The sequence below is a fragment of the Ambystoma mexicanum genome, chromosome 8 (genome assembly GCF_040938575.1).
Source record: "Ambystoma mexicanum isolate Mex_15411 chromosome 8, UKY_AmexF1_1, whole genome shotgun sequence".
Taxonomy (NCBI): Eukaryota; Metazoa; Chordata; class Amphibia; order Caudata; family Ambystomatidae; genus Ambystoma; species Ambystoma mexicanum.
In genome coordinates, this window is record NC_090929.1 from 856,866,039 (window position 1) to 856,889,894 (window position 23,856).

Below are 23,856 nucleotides of genomic sequence, written 5' to 3' on the forward strand. Positions count from 1 at the left end.
ATGGTGCAGAGAATTAGGAGAACATGGCCCGAAACGGAACTGGAAGAAGAACCAGATGCTATCATGGATACAATTCATGATATAATGGAGGGGGGCATGAGATCTGTAGACTGTACGAAATGATGATGTCCAAGGTTGGGAAGGAATTAACACAACTAAGACTAGACTGGGAAGCGGAAGTAGGAGCCTCGATAGAGGAAGGGATGAGGGAACGTGCCCTGGGATACCACAAGAAGGTGTCAAGAAATGCGAGACTTAAACAGATACAACTATATATTACGCACACGGCATATATGACACCCCAGAGGATATCAAGGTTTGAAAATGCTGGAAGACAAGCATGTCCCAAATGCGACGAAGAAAAGGCTGGCATGGTACACGTTTTGGTCATGCCCAGTAATTGAGCATTTCTGGGGTGACGTGGCACAGAAACTAGCAGAAAAGGGGGTCACGATTGTTATTGATCCAGCCTGGGCCTGCTTGCTGGGGGGGTTCCCCAGATCGCAGAGACTTAAGCATGTTAGTAAATTGAAAGATCTAGCATAAGTGCTTGCAAAAAGAAGGATTGCCATGGGATGGAAGAAATGTCACAGGCCGAGGTGTGGTGGAAGGAGTTGCAGAAATGGGCGGAGGCAGAAACCATGGTATGGCAAGAGGCGAGCAATGTAGGGGGAGAGGAGGAGGCGGGAACGATACAGGATCTGACAGAATCCACGGAATGTGAGACCCGACCACGCGAGGCAGATACAGAGTGCGTGGAATAAATAGGCTCGTAAGTGAGGGTGGGATAAGGGGATCAGTGACCAAATTAAGCAATGAACAATTGAGTTGTTGATATTTGCACTGCGTGTTTGGTTTGTATTGTTTTTGTTTGAATAAATTAATAAAATTGTTTTAAAAAAAACCAACTACATTTTAGGGGGTTAGGGGTGGAGGCTTGTATGGAGGAAACGGGACTATGGACTAGGAGTATGTTAGTCACTACGGTGAGTAACTTGTAATTACTCCTACTACCCGTCCCCTTTCCTCCATACTTCGTTGGCGATTATAACTGATGATTAGTCCTTAGGGAGGAGCCTTAAATAAATAGATTCCTCAGAACTGCTTGGCCACAATCTGCATCTGACAGTGTGCTGCTATCCAGATAATGCTTGCAAAAGGCAGACGGGGAAGCCCATGTCGCTGCTTTGCGGATGACCTGCCAAGGCAGATGCCTTTGACCTGATTGAATGGGCGTATGACAATCCTCGTTTTGCCCCTTGTGCGCTTCCTCAATAGCCGCCATCCTTCTTGCTATGGAAGCTTTCAAGGCTTCAGAGCCCAGCCTTGATCCCCTCCCCACCAAAGATTACAAACAAAGCATCAGACATTCAGAGCTCCTTTGTACTTTCCAGATATTTTTTTATTTTTATTTTTTTTATAACTTGAGTACTTCTAACATCGAGACAGTGCAGGATACTTTCTGCTCCTGTGCTTCCACCTTTTCCCCCCAATCCGCAGTCAACCTCCTAGTTCGAAAATAATGACGAGACCACTTTTGGGAAGAATGTTGGATGAGTGAGAAGCAAAACCTTATCCTTGTGGAAGATAGTGTAAGGTTCAGACGCAACTAGCGCTTGTATTTCACAGACTGCGTGCCAACGTGAGACCAACCAGCAATGCCCTTTTGATGGTGACCACCCTAATGTCAGTCATAGCCATAGGCTCGCACAGCTTATGCGCAAGAGCGTTTAGCACATTTAAATCCCATACTGGGTGCCAGCGCTTAACTGGAGCATATAGCCTTGTCAGTCCAGTAAGAAGTCTCTTCATCACTGGATTCGACGTGGAATCTCAGTTTTTGTAAATAAACCCCTATAGCTGCCAGATATGTCACACACATGCCCACCTGCCCTCCAGACTTTGCCAGGTGCGCCGAGAATTATAGTACATGGTCCAGAGAACAAGCCATATCCCGTTAACGGTTGCCCAGAAACAGAACCTTGTCCACTTGCTTTTATATTGGCTCTGCATGAATTACTTCTTCGCCTTTTGGATCATTTGCAGATTTTCCTCAAAGTGCTGCAGTCTCATTCTCAGGAACCAAGCCGCTACAGCTAGTTTCTCTGGGGGAGGGTTTGACATTCCACCCCCCCCCTGTTGCAAGAGTAGGGTGGCTCCCATCAATGAAAGTGCAACTGGCCCCAGAGAGGCCAGTCGTACCAGATGTGAGTACTAGATTCTGCTTGGCCACTTAGGCACCACTAGTATGAGGCGAAGACCCTGGAAGTTTGACCTTTTTCGCATTACTCTCTGTATTAGTGGAGTTGGTGGGTACACATAGGCCGAAAGGTTGTTCCAGGACAGGTGAATAGCATCCCCCAGAGAGCGCATGCCCATCCAGTACAAGAATTGTTTGCATGTTTTGTGGACTTCTGTGGTTATCAGATCCACAGACTGATGGCTGCACGCTTGAAATGGGTTGTCCAGGACTTGAGGGGCATATCTCACTTTCATAGTTGAAATGAAATATTTTATGTATATATTGCGTTTGTACACAAGTGTTGTCCTTTCCCAGTCTGCTTAGCATGTCTGCATCACGTTGCTGTCCCTTGGAAGATGGATAGCTGTCACACTGATATCGTGAGAGATGGCCCAGTCCCATATCTGGATGGTCAGTCTGCACAGGGGAGGGGGATCAGCCCCCTTGCTTGTTGATGTAATGCATGCACCTCGTACTGTCAGTTTGTATAAGGACTCCCCAGTTCCTGACCAGATGTAGAAAGGCTTTCAACACTAGCTATATGGCTATGAGCTCCAACACATTTATATGGCTGTCTATGTCGATGCATGAGCACAGATGGTGTATTGAGTGGCTGCATAGGGTGGCCCCCCATCCCTCTAGTGATGAGTCAGTTATTAAAGACACTGTCGATTGTAGAAACGGCTGTCAGGACTGGCTGGGTTAGGAACAGGAACAGTTTGTTCATAGGATTAACATTGTGCTTGCCCAAGTCAAGATGGAGCGAAAGAAACTCAATCTGATTGGTTAAAGGAACAATGATATGTTTGGTTTGCCTGATTGGTGGAGAGAACAATGGGTTTGATTCTTGGGAGGTGAGCAAGATTCTAAACTGCCTTTCATCCAGAGAAATTCAGTGGCTGGTTGGGTTTTAGTTAAGCTCCTTAAGTAAGGCCTTTTCAGAGCTCAGAAGATCAACTAAAGAAGTAAGAATTTCGTTTGCTGATCCATTTGAAACAAGAAGTCATCAGGTGGGATCGTTTCTTTAAAGATTTAAAATTGTCACAGTGAACTTTCATTTTTTTAAGAACATTTAAAAAGTTAACCAAATTTCAAAGTCATTTTGAGAAAAGAGACATTTACAGTTGGTTATTATTAAGGAAGACAAGTTTGAAGATATGCGTAGGAGTTTAAATGAAATTAATTGCGTGTAATGCTCTTAAAGACTGTTAAATGTGTGCGCGAGCTCGCAAGTTGTTGTTTACGTGTTTTTTGAAGACGCGCGGGTATTCGGAGCGATAGAGCGCGTGTCCAAAAGATTGCGCGAGTGAATTTTAGCGCGTGTCCATTTTAACGTAAATGACGTCTCATGGAAAAGCGCGTGTGGGTTTGCGATAGAGCGCGAGTCCATTTTGGTGAAGCGCGAGTGGTTTTAAGCGCGTGAACTGTTTTACGTGAAATCCATTTCGTCTCTCCGCGTGAGTTCGGTAGCGATAGAGCGCGAGTCCATTTTTAACCAGCGCGTGTGATTTTTATCGCGTGTACGTATTTTTTCATGCGCGTGTGTTTGTTAAGAATCGCGTGTGGATTTTAAAAGCGTGCGCGTGTGTTTGCTAAAAATCGCGTGTGGATTTTTAAACGCGAGCGCGTGTGTTGCTAGGTATCGCATGTGTATTTTTAACGCGAGGACAATTCTTCACGTCTTCTGATTTTTACGTGTTTATCGCACACGCTATTTAATGAAGAAACTATACGTTCTTATGTAAATAAAGAAAACTATTCACACGCATAAGGAAGCAATATTCCAGGAAGTTGAATGCTTATTTTCTTAATGTAATTTATGCAAATGGAATTCAATATTTCAGAGAAAGACTGCCACTATGAAAGCATTGAAAATTACATAAGGTTAAAGAAAACTCTGAAGCAAGAGGAAAGTTTAATCCAGAAATGGTGTTTGCAAAAAACCATCACTTTAGAATTCTAGAGAGACTAAGTGGTTTGAACTGTATGCACAACACAAGAGACATTTACAAGATATCACACACAGATTAATAGCCTCTAAGTCTTTTACTGAGGTTAAGAGGTAATGAGTTTAGAGTTTTAGAATACTTTTAGAAAACAGAATTTTCTTATTACATAAATAACCAGGTGTATTTGTTTACCACAGATACCAGAGCCTACCAGACGGTTGCAGGGCTGCAGTGCCTCCGTTGTTATTTTATCCAAATTCCCCTTTCCCTTTCTTGGGGTTTTCAGCTCAGCTTATAATTAAGGGTTGAGAGGTGAACTCCTAGTGAGGGTCTGTGGGGCCAGCATCAGCTCCTGTGGAATTCAGTCAAGCCGGACTCTGACAACGGCATACCCAGGGATAGGTGGTTCTTTTCTGTTCACCATAAGAGGCCCAGGTGCAGGTCCACCAGGTATGGTTATCCTGGTGGACTGAGTCCTTCTCTTGGTTCCTGCAACTCGCCAGATGCAACTGCATTCTCATCTTGAGCCTGATAAAGGGGACTGCTAGGAGGCAAACCGCCATGATCCACAGCAAGTTTTGGAACCACCATGCAGTTGTCAATGTTCTGCTTAGAAAATGACAAAAAGAAGCCTTCAACGCTTTGATCCTTGCCAGCAGAGGGAAAACCTTTTGCTCCTGCATGTCCCACAATAGGCTCAGAAAAAACAATGACTGAGCGGGCACTAGCTGTGACTTGCACTGGTTGATTGAGAACCTCAGCTCGTACAGAATGCCCATGAGACGCTGTGCTCCAAGTTGCTCTGCACCTGGCGACGTCACTCTGATCAGCCAGTCGTCTGGGTACAGGGAAACATGGTGTCCTTCGCATCAGCGTATTGAGGCAACAGTGTGGGATCAGTAATGCAAAGCGGAGAAGTGCTTGTGTTTTTCTCAAGATTAGACATTTTATTGAAGATAAAATTGGCAAATAAATCCTTGTTATTCCTACTCTATCAAGGAATTACCTAAATGGTCTAAAGGGTAAGGGAATAACTCCTAACACACACACTGGCTCTCACACAAAACATTCAAAGGAAATCATAAACATAAAATAATTAACAGTATTTTGGATGACCTTGAGCTGTACTGGGAAAATAACTTCCCCCCTAGGGTTTTCCAAAGTTAATTCTCCAAATGTTCAAAGGAAAAGAACATTTTGAACCAGTTCTTTTGAGCTCCAAGTCAACACACAAGTTCAAACAAAAATCCACAGGTAACACGTCTTCAGCTTTCAGTTGAAAAGACCCCCTTCCAATTTCAGCCAACACAATAGCACCAATGGTAAACCTCGATGCCTTCTTTCCAAGATTAATTGCCACAGTTCAAAGATTAGGTTAGCAACCACTTCATCTACAACTTTACAATTGAATAAGACCTATGCATTGTATTTGGTATAACTGTCAAGATACCATTGTCAAGAAGATTCTCTTTGGGTTGCTGATTTCCTCTTGCCAACCACCCTACTACTACTGTTACTGTGGGAACAATCTCCTTTGTTCCACAGTATGCTACTACTTCCACCAGCATCAATGCAACATCCACTGACAGCTTATACACCACCACATTTCAGGTACTTCTGCTTCTTCTACAACTCTATACTTAATTATTAGACATATAAAGACAAAACACTTCGACCGCTACAGGTAGGTAAGGCCCTCTTTCCTATACTCCAAGAACAGGGTAGCCTATTTGCCTCTTCAGTCTGCCTTACTGACACAAGTATAACCTGCCTCTGCTCCAAGACTGACTTTCTCTCAACTTCAGCGGTCTTCAGCATTACAGATCATCTTCTTCTGCATGTCTCTTTTACAAGCACCCAGCTCCCTTCTCCAGCTTTGTTCACAACTTCTTGGTCCCAGTAACAGCCCTGAAGCTGTATTGCCACTTTTTCAGCTTCAATGCCCACTTGCAACAGAGGACACTGGACCTTCAAGAACCTTGCAGATCAGGTGGATAGATCTCAATAGCACTGGCTTCACTATGCAAAGAGTTTGTCTCTTGGCTTGGGTAATCTGTGTTCTTCTAGTAAGTACAATATTTTCTGGACTTAAAGAATAAATGTTCCGAATACTAAAATGTTCAGTCTTCAAAGAAAAAACGAATTTAAGCGCACGCGACCACTCTAAAACAGATCTTTGACCATGAAGTGATGCCAGTGATTGTATTTCTATTCAATATCAGACAGTTTCAAACTATTCACTTGCTACATGTTAGTTTTCACAATGGTTTTCAACAGGTGTTCCCTTTTAATAACAGACACGTGACCCCCCCCCTCCCATGCAACAGTAAATTGCTCAACAATGGAAATAGGCTTATCTTCTTACGCGAATACTATTGCTCTCATTAATAGTGCGCGTGTTACATTTCCATTATTAAAAACTTTCCGCAATGACAAACAGTTTATACTCACTTTTGAACTTGTGCGAGTTACTCCTGATCTGGTAACAGTTACCGGCAAGCATTGCTGAGTTAACCTGAACGCTGAGCTTCACTCACCAGCTCCAGGAACACTGCTGTTGCAGGCACTTCACTTTCCTGACTTCAACTGCTACTACTGCTTTGGGTACTTTTGGGACCCACACCCTTCTGAAGCAGAAGTGCCTCCAGTCCGATCTCGTCAATTGGGAGTCTCAATTTCTCCTCAGGTACCTCAGTTTGCCTTCTGCTAAAGGGTCTCAGGCTTCAGCATGGTCACTGCTCTGCAATCACAGCCACTCAACGCACCAGGGGAAAGCTCCACACTCAGCACGTCTTCCTCAGTGAAGATACAGCAATGCAGGCTTTGACACCAGAGGATCCTCTCAGAACTTGCAGGTGAAATCTGCTGTCTCCACGCTCAGGCGTCCTGTCTGGGATCACACTTACTTGTGAATTGCCAGCCTAGTCCTCTGTCACTACTGCTACCAGCATTCCAACTCCTGCTCCTTCCTTCTCCCCTCTACTGCTGCACCCTTTTATGCCTCACAGGTTTGGCAATTGGCTTCAGGTGCGAGCCAATGGTTTCCATTGCCTGACCCTTGCAAAGGTTGTAAGGCCTAATTACTACATCTACATGCTTCTTTAGCCCTCTACTTCGTCTCAGCCCCTATACAATTCTGGGACATGTAGACGATTCATCAAAATCAGGTCTTTCTACTTGTTGAGTATTTTTAAGGGTAGATTTAATTCCCTTAGTAATTCTAACAGAGGGGCTGTAGGTTTTAACTTTGCTAGAGGAAGATTATTTAGAAAGGACCATTTCCGTCATTTCTTGTAGTGTACCTTTTGTATTGAGGAGGACATTTAGGAACCAAAAGGATTTTTCCTTTTGGTAGTATGTGCTTTGGTGTTCCAAGTCTAGGTTTAATAGGAAGTTTAGAGTTATTAAAATGACAGTAAGCCATAAACTTTTCTGGTACAGTGGTAAGAGTCTCCCTTTAGAGGAATAAATACGTTCTCATCCCACAGAATCTCCCCACTATCCTGGGCCTTGTGTCTCCACTTAGGTGATCGTCCCGCAGTACACCACGCCCAGGGTTTGGACCAGAAAGAGTATGCCTTTGCCTGTTCACCTGGGTGGAGACTTTGTGCAGCATTTCATTGAGTGATCCGCAGGATTCTTCACACACCCGAATTCATTGGTCTGGTAAAAACCAGAGGGGCCGAATTCAACCCAAACCTGAGTACTTTGTACTGGAAACAGTGACCCATAACAGTGAATCAGAGTTCACATCGATGAGGCTGCCATATCGGGACATGAAGGCAAGCATCTTTGAGGTCCAGGGAACACATCTAATATCCCCCACAAAGGGCCCCTGCTATTAGTGCTGGCAAAACCATCTTGAATTTATGAAGGGTTAGATAGAGGTTGAGGAGTGACAGATCGAGCACCACTCTCAGGCCCACCTGGTTCTTTTTCTGAATTGCGAAAAAGATCGAGTAGAAGCCAGATCCTCTCTGAGAGGGAGGAACCTCGCCCACTGCTCTGTTGGCCAGTAGTGCCGAGATCTACACAGAGTGGGGCTCCCGATCTGCAATAGGGGTGGGGAGAATGGAGGGACAGGAGGGTATGGGTAGACGGAAACCTGTCAAGACCACTGAAATGCTCCACAGGTCTGCAAAAAGTCCATGCCAGAACTGAGAGGTAAGCCTGCCCCTCGACAGGAGAGCTGCACACCCGGACACCGGTCTCATTGTTTCTTAACATCTGAGGCTGGGGTCTGGGAGGGCTACTGGAAGAATCCCTATGTAGACGAATGCTGCTGCTTGCACACATGCAGACTAGCCGACCGGTTGGGTTGGTGTTGTCTGAGCTCCTGAAAACCGCGAAAACCACCAAATATTCTCCTTCTGTCTGATCTGGGAGGTCCAGAATCCGCTCTTGGATGTCTGCATTAAACTTAGTGGCCCTCATCCATGCCAAGTGCCTCATGCCCATGGCTATGCAGATAGCCCATCCCGCTGTGTATATGGGCCACAGCTGATTCCATCATGTCCTGCGTCACCACCTTGGCTTCCCCTAGCCCAGATTTGAATGTGGCCCGTTTGTGTATAGGAAGGTCTGACAGAAAATCTAAGATTTCTCTTCATAGCCTTTGGTTAGCGGCTGCCAGCCTGGTGTCCGTATTTGTCTGCCTAAGAAGTAGGTCCGCATTACGATATACTTTCTTCCCATAGGCTTCCCATGCTCGGTCTTCCTTTGCTAACAGGGATGTAGTGGTAGTTGGGGCGGTAGACGCCTGTGGCTTAGAGTACATTGACGCAGCCACTATGACTGACAAATGCGGCTTCCGAGTGCCCTGAGAGCAGAATGGTGTCACTGTCTGCCTGCCTGCCTTTACTTTTTGTCTAGCCTTTTATTAGTCAGCTGAGTAGTATGAGGCTTGGTCCAGCCCTTTTTATTCAACGCCACCCCATCTTTTTGAAGGGGTATGTAATGAATCTGATGGACTCATCACTGTTTTCCCGGGGGTAACGTTCTCCCATGTGGTCAGGGGACAGCAGCTGCTACCTGATCGCGACCATGGTCGTGGCTATATGAAGGCAGATAACATGTGAGTAAACAACCTCCGGGAGGAAATGGTGCTGTCCAAGGATGAGAAATGATATCCCCCTTTTCGCTTGCAGGATGAATCTCCCATACACAACAGCCTAAAGCATATTGTGGTTCTTTCCCTGCTCCCTCAAAGGAGAATGCTGAATTTCCTTAGTTTTCAGATTCACTCTCAAACATGTATTCATCCTCAGGACATGTTAAAACCATTAATTACTCCAATGATGTCATGCAAGTTAGTAAAAGGAAACTACTATTCCCAGAAACACCTTAACACTGAGACGAAGAAGAGGAATGGAGGCATGCAGAGCACAGGCAACGCTCTAGATGTTGTGAGCATACACATGTGCCCGGGATGTTTAAAAGAATATCATAAGAAGAAATGGCAGACTGCTGGTGGGAGCGGGCTGCAGCACTTTGAGTGTCCGGAGAACAAAAAGAAGCATGTTGGAGCCAACCGGCTCAACGCTGAGCAGTAGAGGACGCAAAAAAGAATCCACGCGGGAACACCCGAAGCGAGAGCAGTGCTACTGGGTATTCACTGGTAGAACAATGCAAAGAGAAGCTTACCGGAGAGCTGCAAGGAGAGGAACAGACGAGCCAGAGCAATGAGAGCTGTGGAAACAGAAGGCCAAGCATCACGAAGGAGAGAGAATTCAGCGCCCGTCATCAGCGAGCTGCAGACAGAATACGAGATGCCAGGAAGAGCCAGTGAGTGCACACTGGGATGAAGTGAGCACCGGAGCGTATTGGCGAACACGCTGTATGTTAAACATTGAACAATCCAAGTCGGATAAAGGGAGGAAATGGTTTCTTCATAGTGAAAGCAAGAAGTTAAAAGCGCACATGCCTCAGAAGGGAATCTTTAATGGACAATATACATTTTCCCACAATGCTAAAGTGGTGAATGATTGGAAGTGTGAGCAAAACACTAATGAGGCATTCTATTATGGACTAAAGGAATTAGCCAGAAGGGCTAACTTAAGTTAGCTACCAAAGGTGGAGTTGGAGACGGCCAACTACAAAACGCCTTGGCAGGAGAGTATACCAGGCCCTTATAAGTGTGTTAAAACAAGAGGTCCTGGCAAGAAAGCATACCAGGTAGTTACAGCTGTGCTCTTATAAACCAACAAAAAAGCAAATACAAGAATCCTTGGCAAGAAAGTATACCAGGTAATCACAAGTTTTATGTTATGCGTGTGAATGTAGGGAAACCGCAACCCTGGCAAGAGAGTATATACCAGATATCCAAACAATCTAAAGGCCATAGACAGATATATATATGTGACTTTGTTGTTGAACAAGAGGAAAAAACTAGAACTATTGTGAAGAAATTGTGAAGAATCCAGGGGAAGGGAGATACCCTCTGTATTAAGGAGCAATATCCTTGAGAGACTTTATGTTGGAGTTATTAATTTCTATTTGAACACTTTTGAAACACTTAACCAAAGACAATATCCTTTACAATTTAGGATTTATTTCCTTAGAATTTGAGTGTCAGAATAAAACTTTGGACACAGGACTGTTTTGTTTTGAACATTCTGACACCGACAGGCCCTTACGTTTTGAGTAGGAAACACCTCTAGCTCAGGGACAACAAGGCCTTTTCCCCCCCAACCCCTTTTATTTCCTCAATAAAAGTCGTTAGCCAAAACCATATTTAATGTGTCTGAGTTTCATTCCCGACTACTCACAAGTACTCCTGACCTAGTTGATGTCCTTAACTTAAGAACCTCCGCAAAGAACCTTGCCTCTGGCTGTTCTTGCTACGGCTGCGCTATTCCTAAATACTGTGCTAAACCTGTTAGCCTGTCATGAAAGGCTCTAGCAGATGTGGATCCCTCGGTCACATCCCAGTCTGTGTCAGGAGGATCCACACCCACCTGATCGAGGCCCTGTTGCGGGGAACGCAGAGCCCAGGCCTGTAGTGTCCGGCTGCTGGGAGACCGGCTGCAGCAGGGATTCTGGTACTCTTTGCGGTACTGGTTATGCCCTTGGCAGTGGTTGCGGGGCAAACGTAACTGGGAGGGTGGAGGCCCTGTAGCGGAGCCTGTGGTTGTGCCATCAGTGGTACTTGCACTGGAGCAGGAGCAGGTGGCTGGGAGGAGGCACGAGCAACATCTCCTTTAAGAGGTCTTTATGTAGCCCTGCCATTTGCTGGCGGACGCACGGTCTGGTGAAGTGGACGTGGTTGCTATGGCCTACCGGTCCCTTGCCTGGACTGCATATAGCTTGCCTCTGTATAAGGGACCGATACATACGGCACTGGGTATGCCGTATCCCACATGTGCGGTGTGTACATTGGCCACCACTCAACCCTTGGGGTGAAGTCATGCCTCGGTATGGAGGGGGTACCACACTGTACCTCGCCAGACATTTCTTAGATGACCGCGGGGTGAGTGTGTCATAAGCTGAGCAGTCTTATCAACAGTGATGCTCACCCCAAGCACTAGAGCCAAGAGCACATGAGTATCCGATGCTTGGAATGACCGGTCGCACAACGGGCACCGACTGAAGCCAGCCTGGACCAACATGCGCCGGCGAGGCACCGGAGGCCTGTAAAAATGCAAAAAAAATAAATAAATTGGAAATACATTTTCCTAGGGAATTGCCGATGCATTGAATTATAAGGAAAAAGGTCTTAACCACTAGTGCAGTGAAGAAGGTCTGCTCACGTCGACATGGAAAAGGGGACTGAGGAGAGGTGCAGAGGGCAGGGTCAGCAGAGCGCACACTCCTGGGACCACGCTTCTGTGTGCCTTTAAATTTAAAGGGGAAAAGCTTTAAGTGAAAAAAGGTTCTGTGTGCATCCCTAGCGAGGTACACCACATGAAGTATGGAGGAAGGGGACGGGACAGTAGTAATTTGTATTATCATGGTTTTATCACTCACCTTGTGTGTATCCGCAGAAATGCTTGTTACACCTTTGACCCTAAAATCGAACGGCTCCAGGGCGAATCCAGCCTTCTCCATGAAGACAACAAGGAATCCACCCAAGCAAGCATCCACATGAAACGGGATGTGATGCTTCAAGGCCACCTGTAAAAAATAAATACTTTAGAAGTTAGGAACTACACATGGACACATACAATTCTTGTCCTTTTGATTTGCCCTTCTCACCTTACATTTTCTAATTTCAGCATGTACTACTTATATATCGACTTAAATTCTCAAAATTGATATGATGCTTGATAACCAGTTTATTAGAAAAGAAAATTCCCCAACATCCACTTATCAACTTTCAAAATACAGGTGCATACCATGTGGTTTTTCCTGCATTTGATTTATGCAATAATACAAATCCCTGTCTGAGAGCATCAAACTCCGAAAGCTGTAACAAAGTAAAAAGGCTCAGGAATAAAATAATATAATCACAAAATCCAAGGTTCAATACCTTGTATTGGACCAACTGAAAATCTAATGCCAAGATGGTACAATGCAAGTTTGCATTTTGTGTGTTTTTAAAAGTAGGCCAACAAGGGATGAAACCTTTTGCACATAAAAAAATTAGACTGGAGCTGATCAGAAACAAAATATATGCAGTGACATTTTGAAGAGCTTGAAGTGCATCCAAGTCTTCCATCACTTCTGCTGTTATGTAATGTTTGAGGTTTTCATAAAGCGCACAAGTGCCCCCCTTTGCACTAGGTCAGATTAATGGATAGTGATCCCAGGGATGATTCTTTGTTCAACACTTTTTTAATGGAATGGTATTTAGATTATGGAAATCATGCATTACAAAACATTTCAGGGTTGGGGTAAAAATACAAAAAAGGAGCTTTTTCCAGAAGCAAAAAAACAAACTTCATATTTGAATAACTACAGAAAGATTAACTTGATGCAAATTAACAGTGAAGGGGATTTGCATGGCTTGGAAATCCAGTGCAGGTTGCAGAGAGTCTGCACAGGAGTGAGGAGCCCTAACCATGGGGACTAAAGAAGGCGCAGAGGAATGTTCTGAGGGGATATCGTCAGCCAGACTGACTCCAGGAACCAAACGTATGCTAGCTATTAAGGGAAAACACCCCCAAAAAATATTTTCTGCCCGTTAGGTTGCCTTCATGGGCCAAAGTTGGGCTATTTTGGGGCCCTTAGGCAGGAAGTGGACGTTAGGTAGGAAAGTGCTGCAATATGCCCAGAGTACCTGTGAAATAGCAGCCTCTTGGAATGAAGATGAAGGTTGTCTTGGCGTTGCATTAATTCCGGAAAGTGAGCGTGGGGTGATTATTCATTTGAAGTACTGCAGTGCTCATTGATAAACCAAAAGAATAAATGCCGAATTATTTTTGACTGGTTTCAGAGTTTAGAATGAGTCCAATATTGAGGACATATTTTAGGGAATATTACGGCTGTGTTTCATTGTGAAGAGGTCCAGGTATCAATCTTGATAAATATTGTTTGCCTCCAGCTGCACTAAATCTTTGGCGACTAACGCTGAAGTGGCCCTTTAGTTCCACTATGAGTTTGGATGAGATAGTTCGTCCTCAGCATTGCTTACCTTTGGGGGAGGGATCCCCCCCTACCTGTTGCTGTGGCGATCCTCCTGACCCCGAGGCAATGAAGAGGAAGACTTCCCCCTTCCGTCCCTGGGTGTCAGGGGGTGGCCGTGATGACGGCGCACACTACAAGCACCGACATCAGGAAATTATATTTACATGCTGAAGCCAAAAGGCTTCAGCATGTAGTTTGAGCAGAAATGTGTTTCAGCGCTGCTTGGGCATTTCTTGGAAAGTGGAGACTCTTACCCTTTCCAACTAGCCCTCCCACAAGCAGATTGCTGGTCCAGGATCATTCAATCCTGGACCAACGATCGCCACTAGACCACCAGGACAATGAGTTTGGGGGTGGGGGGCTCACCAGGCTCAACAGCCCCCTACCGCCACCAAATAAATAATGGGGCACTATGTTTTGCCTTCTTTGGGGGCAGATGGGTCATGTTTTGCACCAATTTGCCCCCAAGGAAGGCAACAAAAAAACATGTGCGAAAAAGGCACACTTGGGCCCTTAGGGGGCTGGTCCTGTGCCTGTGGGCCAGCATCCCCAGAAAGGGGCAGATTCTTGAATGAAGTCAATCGAAAAGAACAGGCGGTTGATTGACAAATTAAGTAAGGGTGGGCATATGAATTCATCTCAGATTCTTAACTAGAAAATCTCCATCTATAAATGATAAAATATACAAAAATCTCCTCAGCCCAGGAAGATTTAAAAGAGGGGGGGGAATACTCAGATGTAATAACAAATGTACATAACTTGTTTGGAACGATTTTAAGCAAGATAAAGGATGATCAACCTCTACGTCCCTCAGATTGAGTTGATGATCATGGAAACATTGGATATCATATCCAGCTCCAGAGAGGGAGCCAGGTATCTGGCGGGACACAATTATCTGTCGCTATATCGAGACATGGGATGGCCATTACCAAGAAGAAAATGAGATTACAAACCTCTTATAGCAACGAAAATGAAAGGAAAGATGAATATATTCAATATAATCAATCAGAGGCTATACCACCTGGTTAACTCACAAAAGTTGTCCATGATGTGTTTGAATCAGAAATGACAATGATTTGTTTTTCTCTCCCGCTAATATTTCTGATAACATGTGCCCCCCAACCCTCTAAATAACATTTGGCGGCACATTTCGCTGTGTGCCGGCGACTCCTCCATTCCCCTGCAATGCTGGTTCCCTTGACTTACGTGCATGCAATCTGGCGCCACAGAGTCCTTTATTTTATTTTTTATTTTGTTAACACTTTATTGTATAGGTTGTGGGGGGACACCCCTTATGCGATTGTAGTGAACAAGGGTGCAGGCAACCCCCCGTTCCCCTTGTTTACTATAATCAAACTGAATGGGATATTTATTCGAAATGTTCGCCAGTTTGTAATTTTAATTCAGCCGAAATTCTAATAAATACCCCATTCGTTTTTTTCTTCTGGTCATTTCTACGGATTCCACTCACTAATGTCACCCCTTCCTACCCACCACAGCACACCAGCTCTTTAAAGTCCCTAGCCAGGTAATGGGAATCAGCAAAAACAAAACAGTCTCCACTGTGAACATGACTAGTGTCATAGCTTCCCAAACTGTTCTTTCCCTCAGCTTACTCTATAAATTCCACCCGCGACCAGACTTGAATTGAGACAAAGGGCAAACAAAGAAAAATGTATATGTGATCTCCAGAGCATGCACAAATTGACTGTTGGGAAGATTTTCCTACGCGGTCCTCTGTGGCAATCAGACTATGCAACACCAACCTATCAATCATACCAAATGATTCCCCTATTTTAGGGGTCTTCAACATATGGCTCCCCAGATGTTTTGGACTACATCTTCCATTATCCGGCATCATTGAATATGCTGTCTAGGGATGATGGAAGTAGTGTAGTCCAAAACATAGCGGGGCGCTAAAGGTTGCAGACCCCAGCGTCTTGCTTAAAGGAATGGTTCGGGCAGAAAATATTATTGGCCAAAAGAAGGGCAAAAATAAAACAAATACCTATAATATATATATATTATTTTAAGTCCCTATGCAAAGTTTCGAGCAAATGAAGCTCAAACTTTAAAATTGCAAGCACTAGGGGGCATCCGTTTTGTGAAATGGATGTCGCCTGTGCTTGCGTTTGCGGCACTAATGAAACAAAAGGCAGAACTCCTCAAACAGGACTGTACGTATCAAACAAATTACTTACCTCTGTAATGTTCTTGCTGATTGACGTACCCTCTCATAGATCCTTCATTCATTTTTAATATTCATCTTCCAGCACAGCTGCTCTTCGGAAGCTTTTCTGACAGCAGGAGGAGGAGCAGAATAGCTCTGTGTCTGCTCCGAATGACTCCTTCATGCCCCCGCACCGGAAATGACATTGGGGCTAGTATATATAAAGGCACCGCACCCCATGACCTTAGTTACACCCTTTAACCCCAGCACTCAGACATACATCGGCTGCAGAACCAAGGTGTACTGGCTACCTGCCAAGAGGGGCAGCTAGCGAGGGCACTGAGGAACCCATGGGATGAACACACGTGAGAAAACATTACTGAGCAGCAAGTAATTTGTTCTTCTAATGGATTTCTTCCTCCCACGGATTCCTCATTTTAGAATGACTCCCAAAGCAGTACAATGACCTGGAGGAGGGAGGCTAGCAAAGACACCACCTAAATCAGAAAGCTCTGAGGGACTCCACTGCCAAAATGCGCACCCTGACCAGACAGAGAATCCAAGCAGTAACAGCTTAGCAAACATGTGCAAAGAAACCCATGTTGCAGCCTGGCAGACTTCCAGGATAGGGTCTCCCCCCTTCTGCCTCCCGCCGTCCCTTTTGCTGGGTAGAAGTGGAACCCACCTCTCTGGTAGAGGGAGCTCTGAGACCTTCACGTATCTCCATAACAGCCAGATCAAAGCGTTCTGAAATGCAGAGAATGATCCACTTCGATAAGGAGCCGTTTATTCACAGCCCTGACTAGCCCAACATGTTGGTCAACTTTCCTGACGACCCTCCTACAGGAAATGAAGTAGCTGAGAGCCCACATACCGGATCACGCCAATGGAAATATCCCTCAGCTTTAGGAGGATGGGGCGAAAGATGAAACAAATTAAGATTGATCTTTTGAGAGCAATGGTAATCCAAAACCACAGAATAAAGGATGGTCTCAAGCTCAGACTCGCGAACCAAGCTACTCCTCACTGATGCTCAATGAGGCTGAAACATGTCTGGTGATGCTTGTGTCTTATGCAGAAGGGATGTGACCAAGGAGTTTCGGCTGGACTGCCCTTTGGGGTGGGATCATGCCTGAATTGCATATGGTCTTTCCCCTTTTGTAATGGGTTAAGAGGCAAAGAACGATGGTCTGGAGGGTTGCCCAGAGCAATGCCAGCAGTTCAGATTAATTCTAAACCTTCCAGCGATCACCTCTTGTTTTGCTTACTCTCAAAGTGACCTACATTTAGGAGAAAACCAAATGGGGAGGTTTAACGGATAACACATGGAGCTAAGTCACCTGTCTAGAGGAAGGGATGGTGACCAGGAAAACCACTTTAAGGGTGAGCCATTTTATAGAACAAGAATGGACAGTCTCAAACGCAGCTTCCATAAGGTATGTCACAACAAAACCCAAATCCCAAGCCAGAACCACACACTGGCATGGGGGAAAATATTTGCAAAGAAACCCGCCCGTCTCAATGGAGTGCAGGTCTACTCTCAGTGTACAGCGCCGGCAAGGGGACATGGACATGTCCAGCAACTCAGGGTACCATATCCTCTGGTGTCCAGTCTGGAGCAATCAGAATCAATGTGGACTCAAACATATGCAGTCCACTGAGAACCAGCGGAATGATGGGGAGCAACGGCAACGCATAAAGGAGATAGATAGTCCACGTCGAGGAAATTCCCTAGAACAGAACAGCACGCCCTTCCTGTTCATAGTAGAAGTGAAGCGACACTCTCAGCAGGAGAAAACCTCTAGAACTTCCTGATAGAACGTTCACTTGTGGGCGGCTGTAGTCCATTTGCTCAAGGCATCTGCCACAGTATTCTCTCTTCCGGCAAGATGAGCAGCCATGAGAGATTCTGTTCTCCAGAGCCAAGAACCACAGTCGCATTGCTTCCTGGCATTGCTGCAAAGACCCCACATCACCTTGTTTCTTGAGGTAGTGCATCACAGAAGTGAGGAATGCAACCAGGGCCACCCGATTGCTCTCATCTCCAGCCGATGATGTGCTCCCAAAGGGACATCAACAGCACGTACCAGTAATACTATCCCTAGAGTGACGTCCACTGTACCCAGGGTCATTCATGCGTCAAGGTCCTTCAGATTCTTTTCTTTCTGACATGAGGTAGCATGGTAGTGTAAAGCAGATAAGAGAAGATAAGCCAGAAAAACATCTATGCACTTTCTACTCCACAGGGGAGGAAGGGTGGGCGCATGTGAATCTAAGCAGATGCAAGCATCAGAAATACAATTACGGTGAGTAATGTATCCTTTCTGAGGTTTGTGGATCTGCTTAGATCACATGCTATGCATAGAATAGCGAGCAGTGTATGGAGAAAGTTGTGCGTTGTTAGAAGGTACAGCGGCAAATCGATGTTTTAGCACCGCCTGTCCCACCTGTGAATCTGCTTTAAAATGTGTGTCAATGCAGTAGTGCCGAGTAAAGGGATGAATAGAGCTCCATGTAGCTGCTTTGAAAATGGCATCCAGCAGGACGTTTGCAATAAAGGCAAAGGTAGCTCCTGTACCCCTGGTAGTGAGCTACTCGTGTGAAAGCCAGAGTTTTGTTTGATAGAGAGTAGCAGAGCTATAAGCATTTCACTATCCATTTGGAGACGGCGTTATTTGAAACATGATCCCTTTCCCTGCCAGAAGCTATGGAGACAAACAGTTGGTCCGTTTGTTCGTAGCGGTTTTGCTTACATAGTAAAGCACCGCTCTCCTAACATCTATTGTATGGAGGCTTTTCTCAGCTGAGCTTGAAGGGCTTGAAAGGAAAGCAGGTAGTTTGATGGACTGGTCGACATTGAACTTCGATATGAATTTAGGTGAAAACCTCGGGTGTGTTCTTAGTACCAACTTGTCTTTGTGGATAAGAAAGGTTCCTGCACTGAGAGCTTGTAGTTCACCGACTCTTCGTATGGAGGTGATGGCCACCAGAAAAGCCGGTTTATATGTTAATGTTTAAGGCTGGACTTGTGCATAGGCTCAAAGGGGGCCGCTATGAGCGTTGCGAGTACATTTAGATGCCACCCTGGAAGCGGGTTTGAAATGGGGGGGTAGGGGTAAAGCCTTTTTACTCCCTCCATGAAGGCCTTAATGACAGGGATCTTCCACCAGGACAGCTTGCTTTGAGATGTGGTGTACGCGGATAAAGCCGCTAGGTGAGCCTTGATGGAGTTGAATACTAGACCGGAGTCTAGTAAGTGGAGCATGAAATGAAGAATGTGTGATGGCATACATTCTATCGCGTTTACCTTTTTTGACTGGCACAATACAAATCTTTTCCATTTGTTAAAATAACAGTGCCTGGTTTGCATGCCTCCTTGAGGATTTCTATACACCATTGAGGTAGTTTTAAATGGCCAAACTAAGACTTCAGGAGCCAACCTGCCAAGTTCATGGATTGAGGAGGAGGGTGTAATGTAGTCCCCCACCGTGTTGGGTGAGCATGTTGGAGGGGCACAGAAGTTTGATAGGATCGCACATCGCCAGTTAGCGCAGATATGGAAACCAAGGTCGTCTCGCCCACATAGGCGCAACCAGGATTAGGGTCACTTGTTCCTGGTGCATTCTGTTCACTATCCTGCTCAGTAGTGTTGTTGGGGAAAAGCGTAGGCACATTTTCCTGACCAGCTCATCCACAGGGCATTCCCCCCTGGATCCGGGTTGGGGAAACATGAATACGAAGTATGGCCATTTTGTGTTTTGGCTTGTGGTGAACAAGTCTAAGGGAGGATAGTCCTAGAGGGAGAAAATATTATCAGATTTTTCTGCTGAGCTGCCACTTGTGCTCTTCGGGAAGAGGATCTCTGCTTAATGTGTCTCCCAGAATATTGAGTTCCACAGGAACATGCTGCAACATAGGAACTGTCGCAACATGTTCCACTTGAGTGCCCACTTCCACATTTTTTTGTGCAAGCCTGGACAGACTTGGAGTGTGTGTGCCTCCCTGTTTGATGTAAAACATGGCAGTGGTGCTGTGCGTGAAGATTTGTACTGTTTGGCCTGACAGATGCATTTGGAAAGCTTGTAGGGCTCTGAGCCCTGCAAGCAGTACTAAGAGGTTTAATGTGATTTTGGGCTTTGATCTGGTCCACAGGCCATGCGTTGTGTGGTGTGGTTAAGGTAATGAGCTCCCCACTCAGTGAGAGATGCGTCTGTAGTGACAATTGCTTGAACTGTAGTGCTGTGAAAATGTTTCCCCTTTAAAAGATTCTCTTTCGTCCACCAGCGCAACACTTGACCTAGGGTTAGCAAAACTACCTCTAGATCGTCCCACTGACCGTTTGCCTCAGACCACAGTTTCCCTAACCATTCCTGCATTGAGCACATGCGCAACCCTGTGTGCGAGACCAGGTAAATGCATGAAACCATCATCCCAAGCAAGCACATTGCTTTGCATATGGTTATTTGGCGACCGGCTATATACTGAGGTATCTGACGCAGTAGGTTTTGCACTCTTTCGTTTGATTGAAAGACTAAACCCCCCGCCCCCCCCTGTTTTTATGACGGCTCCCAAGAACTGTGTTTTGCTTGGAACAAGACTTTATTTTTTTCTCATTGATTGAGAACCCTAATTGGAACAGAAGATTGATTGTTCTCTTGGTATTTTGCTTACAAATTTGGGGGGGGGGGGGCCTAACCTGTTATCAGCCAGTCATCCAGATATGGGTACACTAGGATTGATGTGTGGGTGCACTACCACTACCGCTAGTACCTTGGTGAATACCCTTGGAGTGGATGCTATGCCAAAAGGATAGCTCCTTGAACTGTTAATGTTGGTTCGTTATCTTGAAGCGCAGGAATCTTCTGTGCGCTGGGAACAGTGAAATATGAAAAGTAGGCATCTTTCATGTCCAAGGTTGCCATGTAGCCCCCCCTGTTTTAGCAGTGGGATTACTTCCTGTAGCGTTGTCATGCAGACTTTTTGTGGCTTAACATAGGTATTTGCAGGGCGCAGGTCTAGGACAAGTGAGAAATACGACATCCTATTGGAGAGACATGGGAGGGAATCTGTAGAGGTTGGTCAATGCTTAGGAGGGGTGGAGCCCCCATCTTGAGGCGGAGCATATGCCCCTATTTCTGGATCTTCTTTGGCCTCTTTGAAAATTCTATTGGGAGGACTGCCCTTGTGGAAACCAAGAGGACAAACTCTTCCCACCCTGGTAACTTGAGGGCCGCTGGGAGTTCTGTCCTCTAAACCAATGTTTATTTGACCTCCCCCCTTCTTTGCCCAAAGGGTTTGTTAGTGAGTTGTCCCAGGGATTTGAGGGTGTTGTATTCCTCCTTCACACTTTTTAGTGAGTCTTCAACCGCCTTTCCAAATAATGCATTGGCCCTGAGGGGCAGGTTTAAAAGGGTAGCCTGGTTCTCCAATCTAAAGCCTGATAGTGTGTAAGAGCTGTGACTTTAGGGGCTCTGGTACTGAGCCTACTTATTGTGCGACCTCGTCCCACTTGTGGCAATTATAGGTGGATAATAGCATAGTATTATTGGCTATTATCACTTGATGGGCAGCTGAGGAAGCTACTTCCCTGCCCAGGGTGTAGATCTTCTTACTCTCCTTGGCAGGAAGGGCTTCGGCAGAGGCTAGGGGTGTTCTCGCCCTCCGCCCTCTTTCTTGTGGCAGTGACTACTAGAAAGTCAGGCTTTAGCTGCCCCCTAATGTATAAAAGGATCCGAAGGGGCTGGTCTAAACATCTGTCCCCCCCCTTGGTCCTCAAGGCTCAGAAGAGCCTTGCTCATTCACAGACCTAGAGAGTCATAATAATATGTGTCCGGACTGACGTCTTGGTATGACTAGGTATTAGCTTGTGTAGTGTCCAGGCGGGGTCTTTTGGCGTCGGTCTGCTTGCTAGCTGCTTGCTCTTGAGGATGGCCCTGAAGGTTGTGAAGTTGATCTGGGTGCTAATCAAAGAAATTTACAAAACTGGACATTCTTCTCATGACCCTGTTGAATTGTTCAGGGACCCATTGGGAGGAGCTAGGCAACACAGAATTTTTCTACGTTCTGGCCTTAAGTAAATTGTCAGGGATGTGTTTGTAATTAAGTCGCTAATTCTAGAGCTCTTTTGCAGGAGCCGTTGACGCGTCTTTCAACAGTCACTGGCACTCGAAGATTACCAGGTTTGGACGCGTCTTTGGCATCTGTTTTGGGGACCTTTTGTGTGGTGATCGCAACCATGATGGCCCAAAGGACAGGGAATGTTCAGACCTTCCTGTCGACGATGCGATCAACTGTCGGCCATGTGGGATGTGCTTGGTGGGGTGTGCAGTGGAAATGCTTGAGCTGCCAGGTGTCGTGTCTGTAGCAGAACCGCCGGCTTGCCTGTTGGAGTCAGGGGCTCGCACTCAGGAATCCTTTGGACCCCGATCGCCCTCGGCATCACTTAAGACTCATGCAGGGCATGGTGGGCCCAGCGCTTAGTCTTGCTGCCTTTTTGCAAGACGCACACTGTTTTTCGGCGTGGTCCCTAGGGAGGCAAAGGTTACACACCCGGTGTGATTCCTTCCAGGGAAACATCCTGTTGCAGGAAGGACAGAATATAAAAGGAGTATTTACCATAGTGTATGAAGATGGCAGCCCGGCGAAAGATAAGGGAGTATTGGGGAATATGCATTCTCTAAGTGGGGTGGAATATGAACCCCCCCCCACACTCTCCCTACCGTACAGGGCCAAAGTCCTTTGGGGACTAGGAAAGCTGCAGACAAAGTTTGCTTAGACGTGAGTCGTTGCCGTCGACAGGTTATCTTGTCCTCGAAAGCTGTTGCCAGAGATCTTGCGGTGTACGGTTGTCGAAAAGACAGAAAGAAAGTCTAACTTTAAACTTTTTCTAAGTAATGAGGTCAGCCAAGAAGGAACTCCGCGATATGCGTCAGACTATGATGGCGGATTAAAACAATCTGACAGACCGCGTACGTGAAGGACCATTCGTACAGTGGACGTCATACTAGGACTAGTATTACTGGCACGCCCGGCGTCCCTTTGAATTTCAAAAACAAAAGATGTAATACTTTGCAGCTACCACCAGATATCAGCCTATGCATAGAATGTGATCTAAGATCCACAAGCCTCAGATACAAAAAAAAATGATATATATATGAGCAACGTACTTTTGATCACAAAAGAACATACAATAAAGTAGAAATCGGATTTGAGGGGAACCATTGAGCTTCTTAAAATGGGCTGAGTAAGAGTGACATAATTTTGTGGGGGTAGTAAATGAAACACCAGGGACAATACATGGGTGGACATAGATAGATTAAGGACAACCAACATTAGACATTTTTAAGTGTAGGTAAGTGGTATGGCCAGCATTGTTAGGGATGCAAAGATGATGTATGACATGCAAATGTGAATGTGGAGGCATTAGAAAGTGAGGGGCAGAGGCAGGTTAGAGGGGAAGGGAAATGTCAACTAGAAGATATGATACGATAAGTCATTTATAGCATGCCTGCACCCAAGTGTTTCTAGGCGTGAGAAGACAATGGAGGGAAGACAGGGAGCACAATATAAACAATCTCACTAGGACTTGTGACATTCAGATCGTGCAAGTGTGACAGCGCCAAAGTGGAGGGGGCAGGGGGAGTGGCAGAGAGGGTTAGTGCGACCAGGGCAGCGTGGCAATGGGTAAGTGCTGGGAGGCAGAGGACCGTAGAGGTTAGTTACAGCCCCTAAGTGGGCGGTGGCCCGGAGGCAGTGCCGGCAAGACTGATCATGGAGGAGCCTGGTGCCCAATCTGCTCAGAGGGTAGCCAGGCAACCAGTCGGTGCGGCAAACAGGTAGGTCAAAATGGGAGGGAGAGAGAGTAAGGGGAAAATAGGAAGGTCTTGAGCTGCTTCTAGAACTTCAGGTGGTCCAGCTTAGGTTTTAGAGGG

At 45.8% G+C, this 23,856-nt stretch overlaps 1 protein-coding gene across 1 annotated transcript in view; it reads right to left on the minus strand.

The window, feature by feature from the left end:
- Positions 1-23,856, minus strand: part of SGPL1 (sphingosine-1-phosphate lyase 1) — a 744,463-nt gene that overhangs the window by 311,548 nt on the left and 409,059 nt on the right. The window contains exon 10 of the mRNA XM_069610737.1: positions 12,157-12,303. Within this exon, the coding sequence (XP_069466838.1) occupies positions 12,157-12,303 (147 nt within the window). The remainder of the gene's footprint in view (positions 1-12,156; positions 12,304-23,856) is intronic.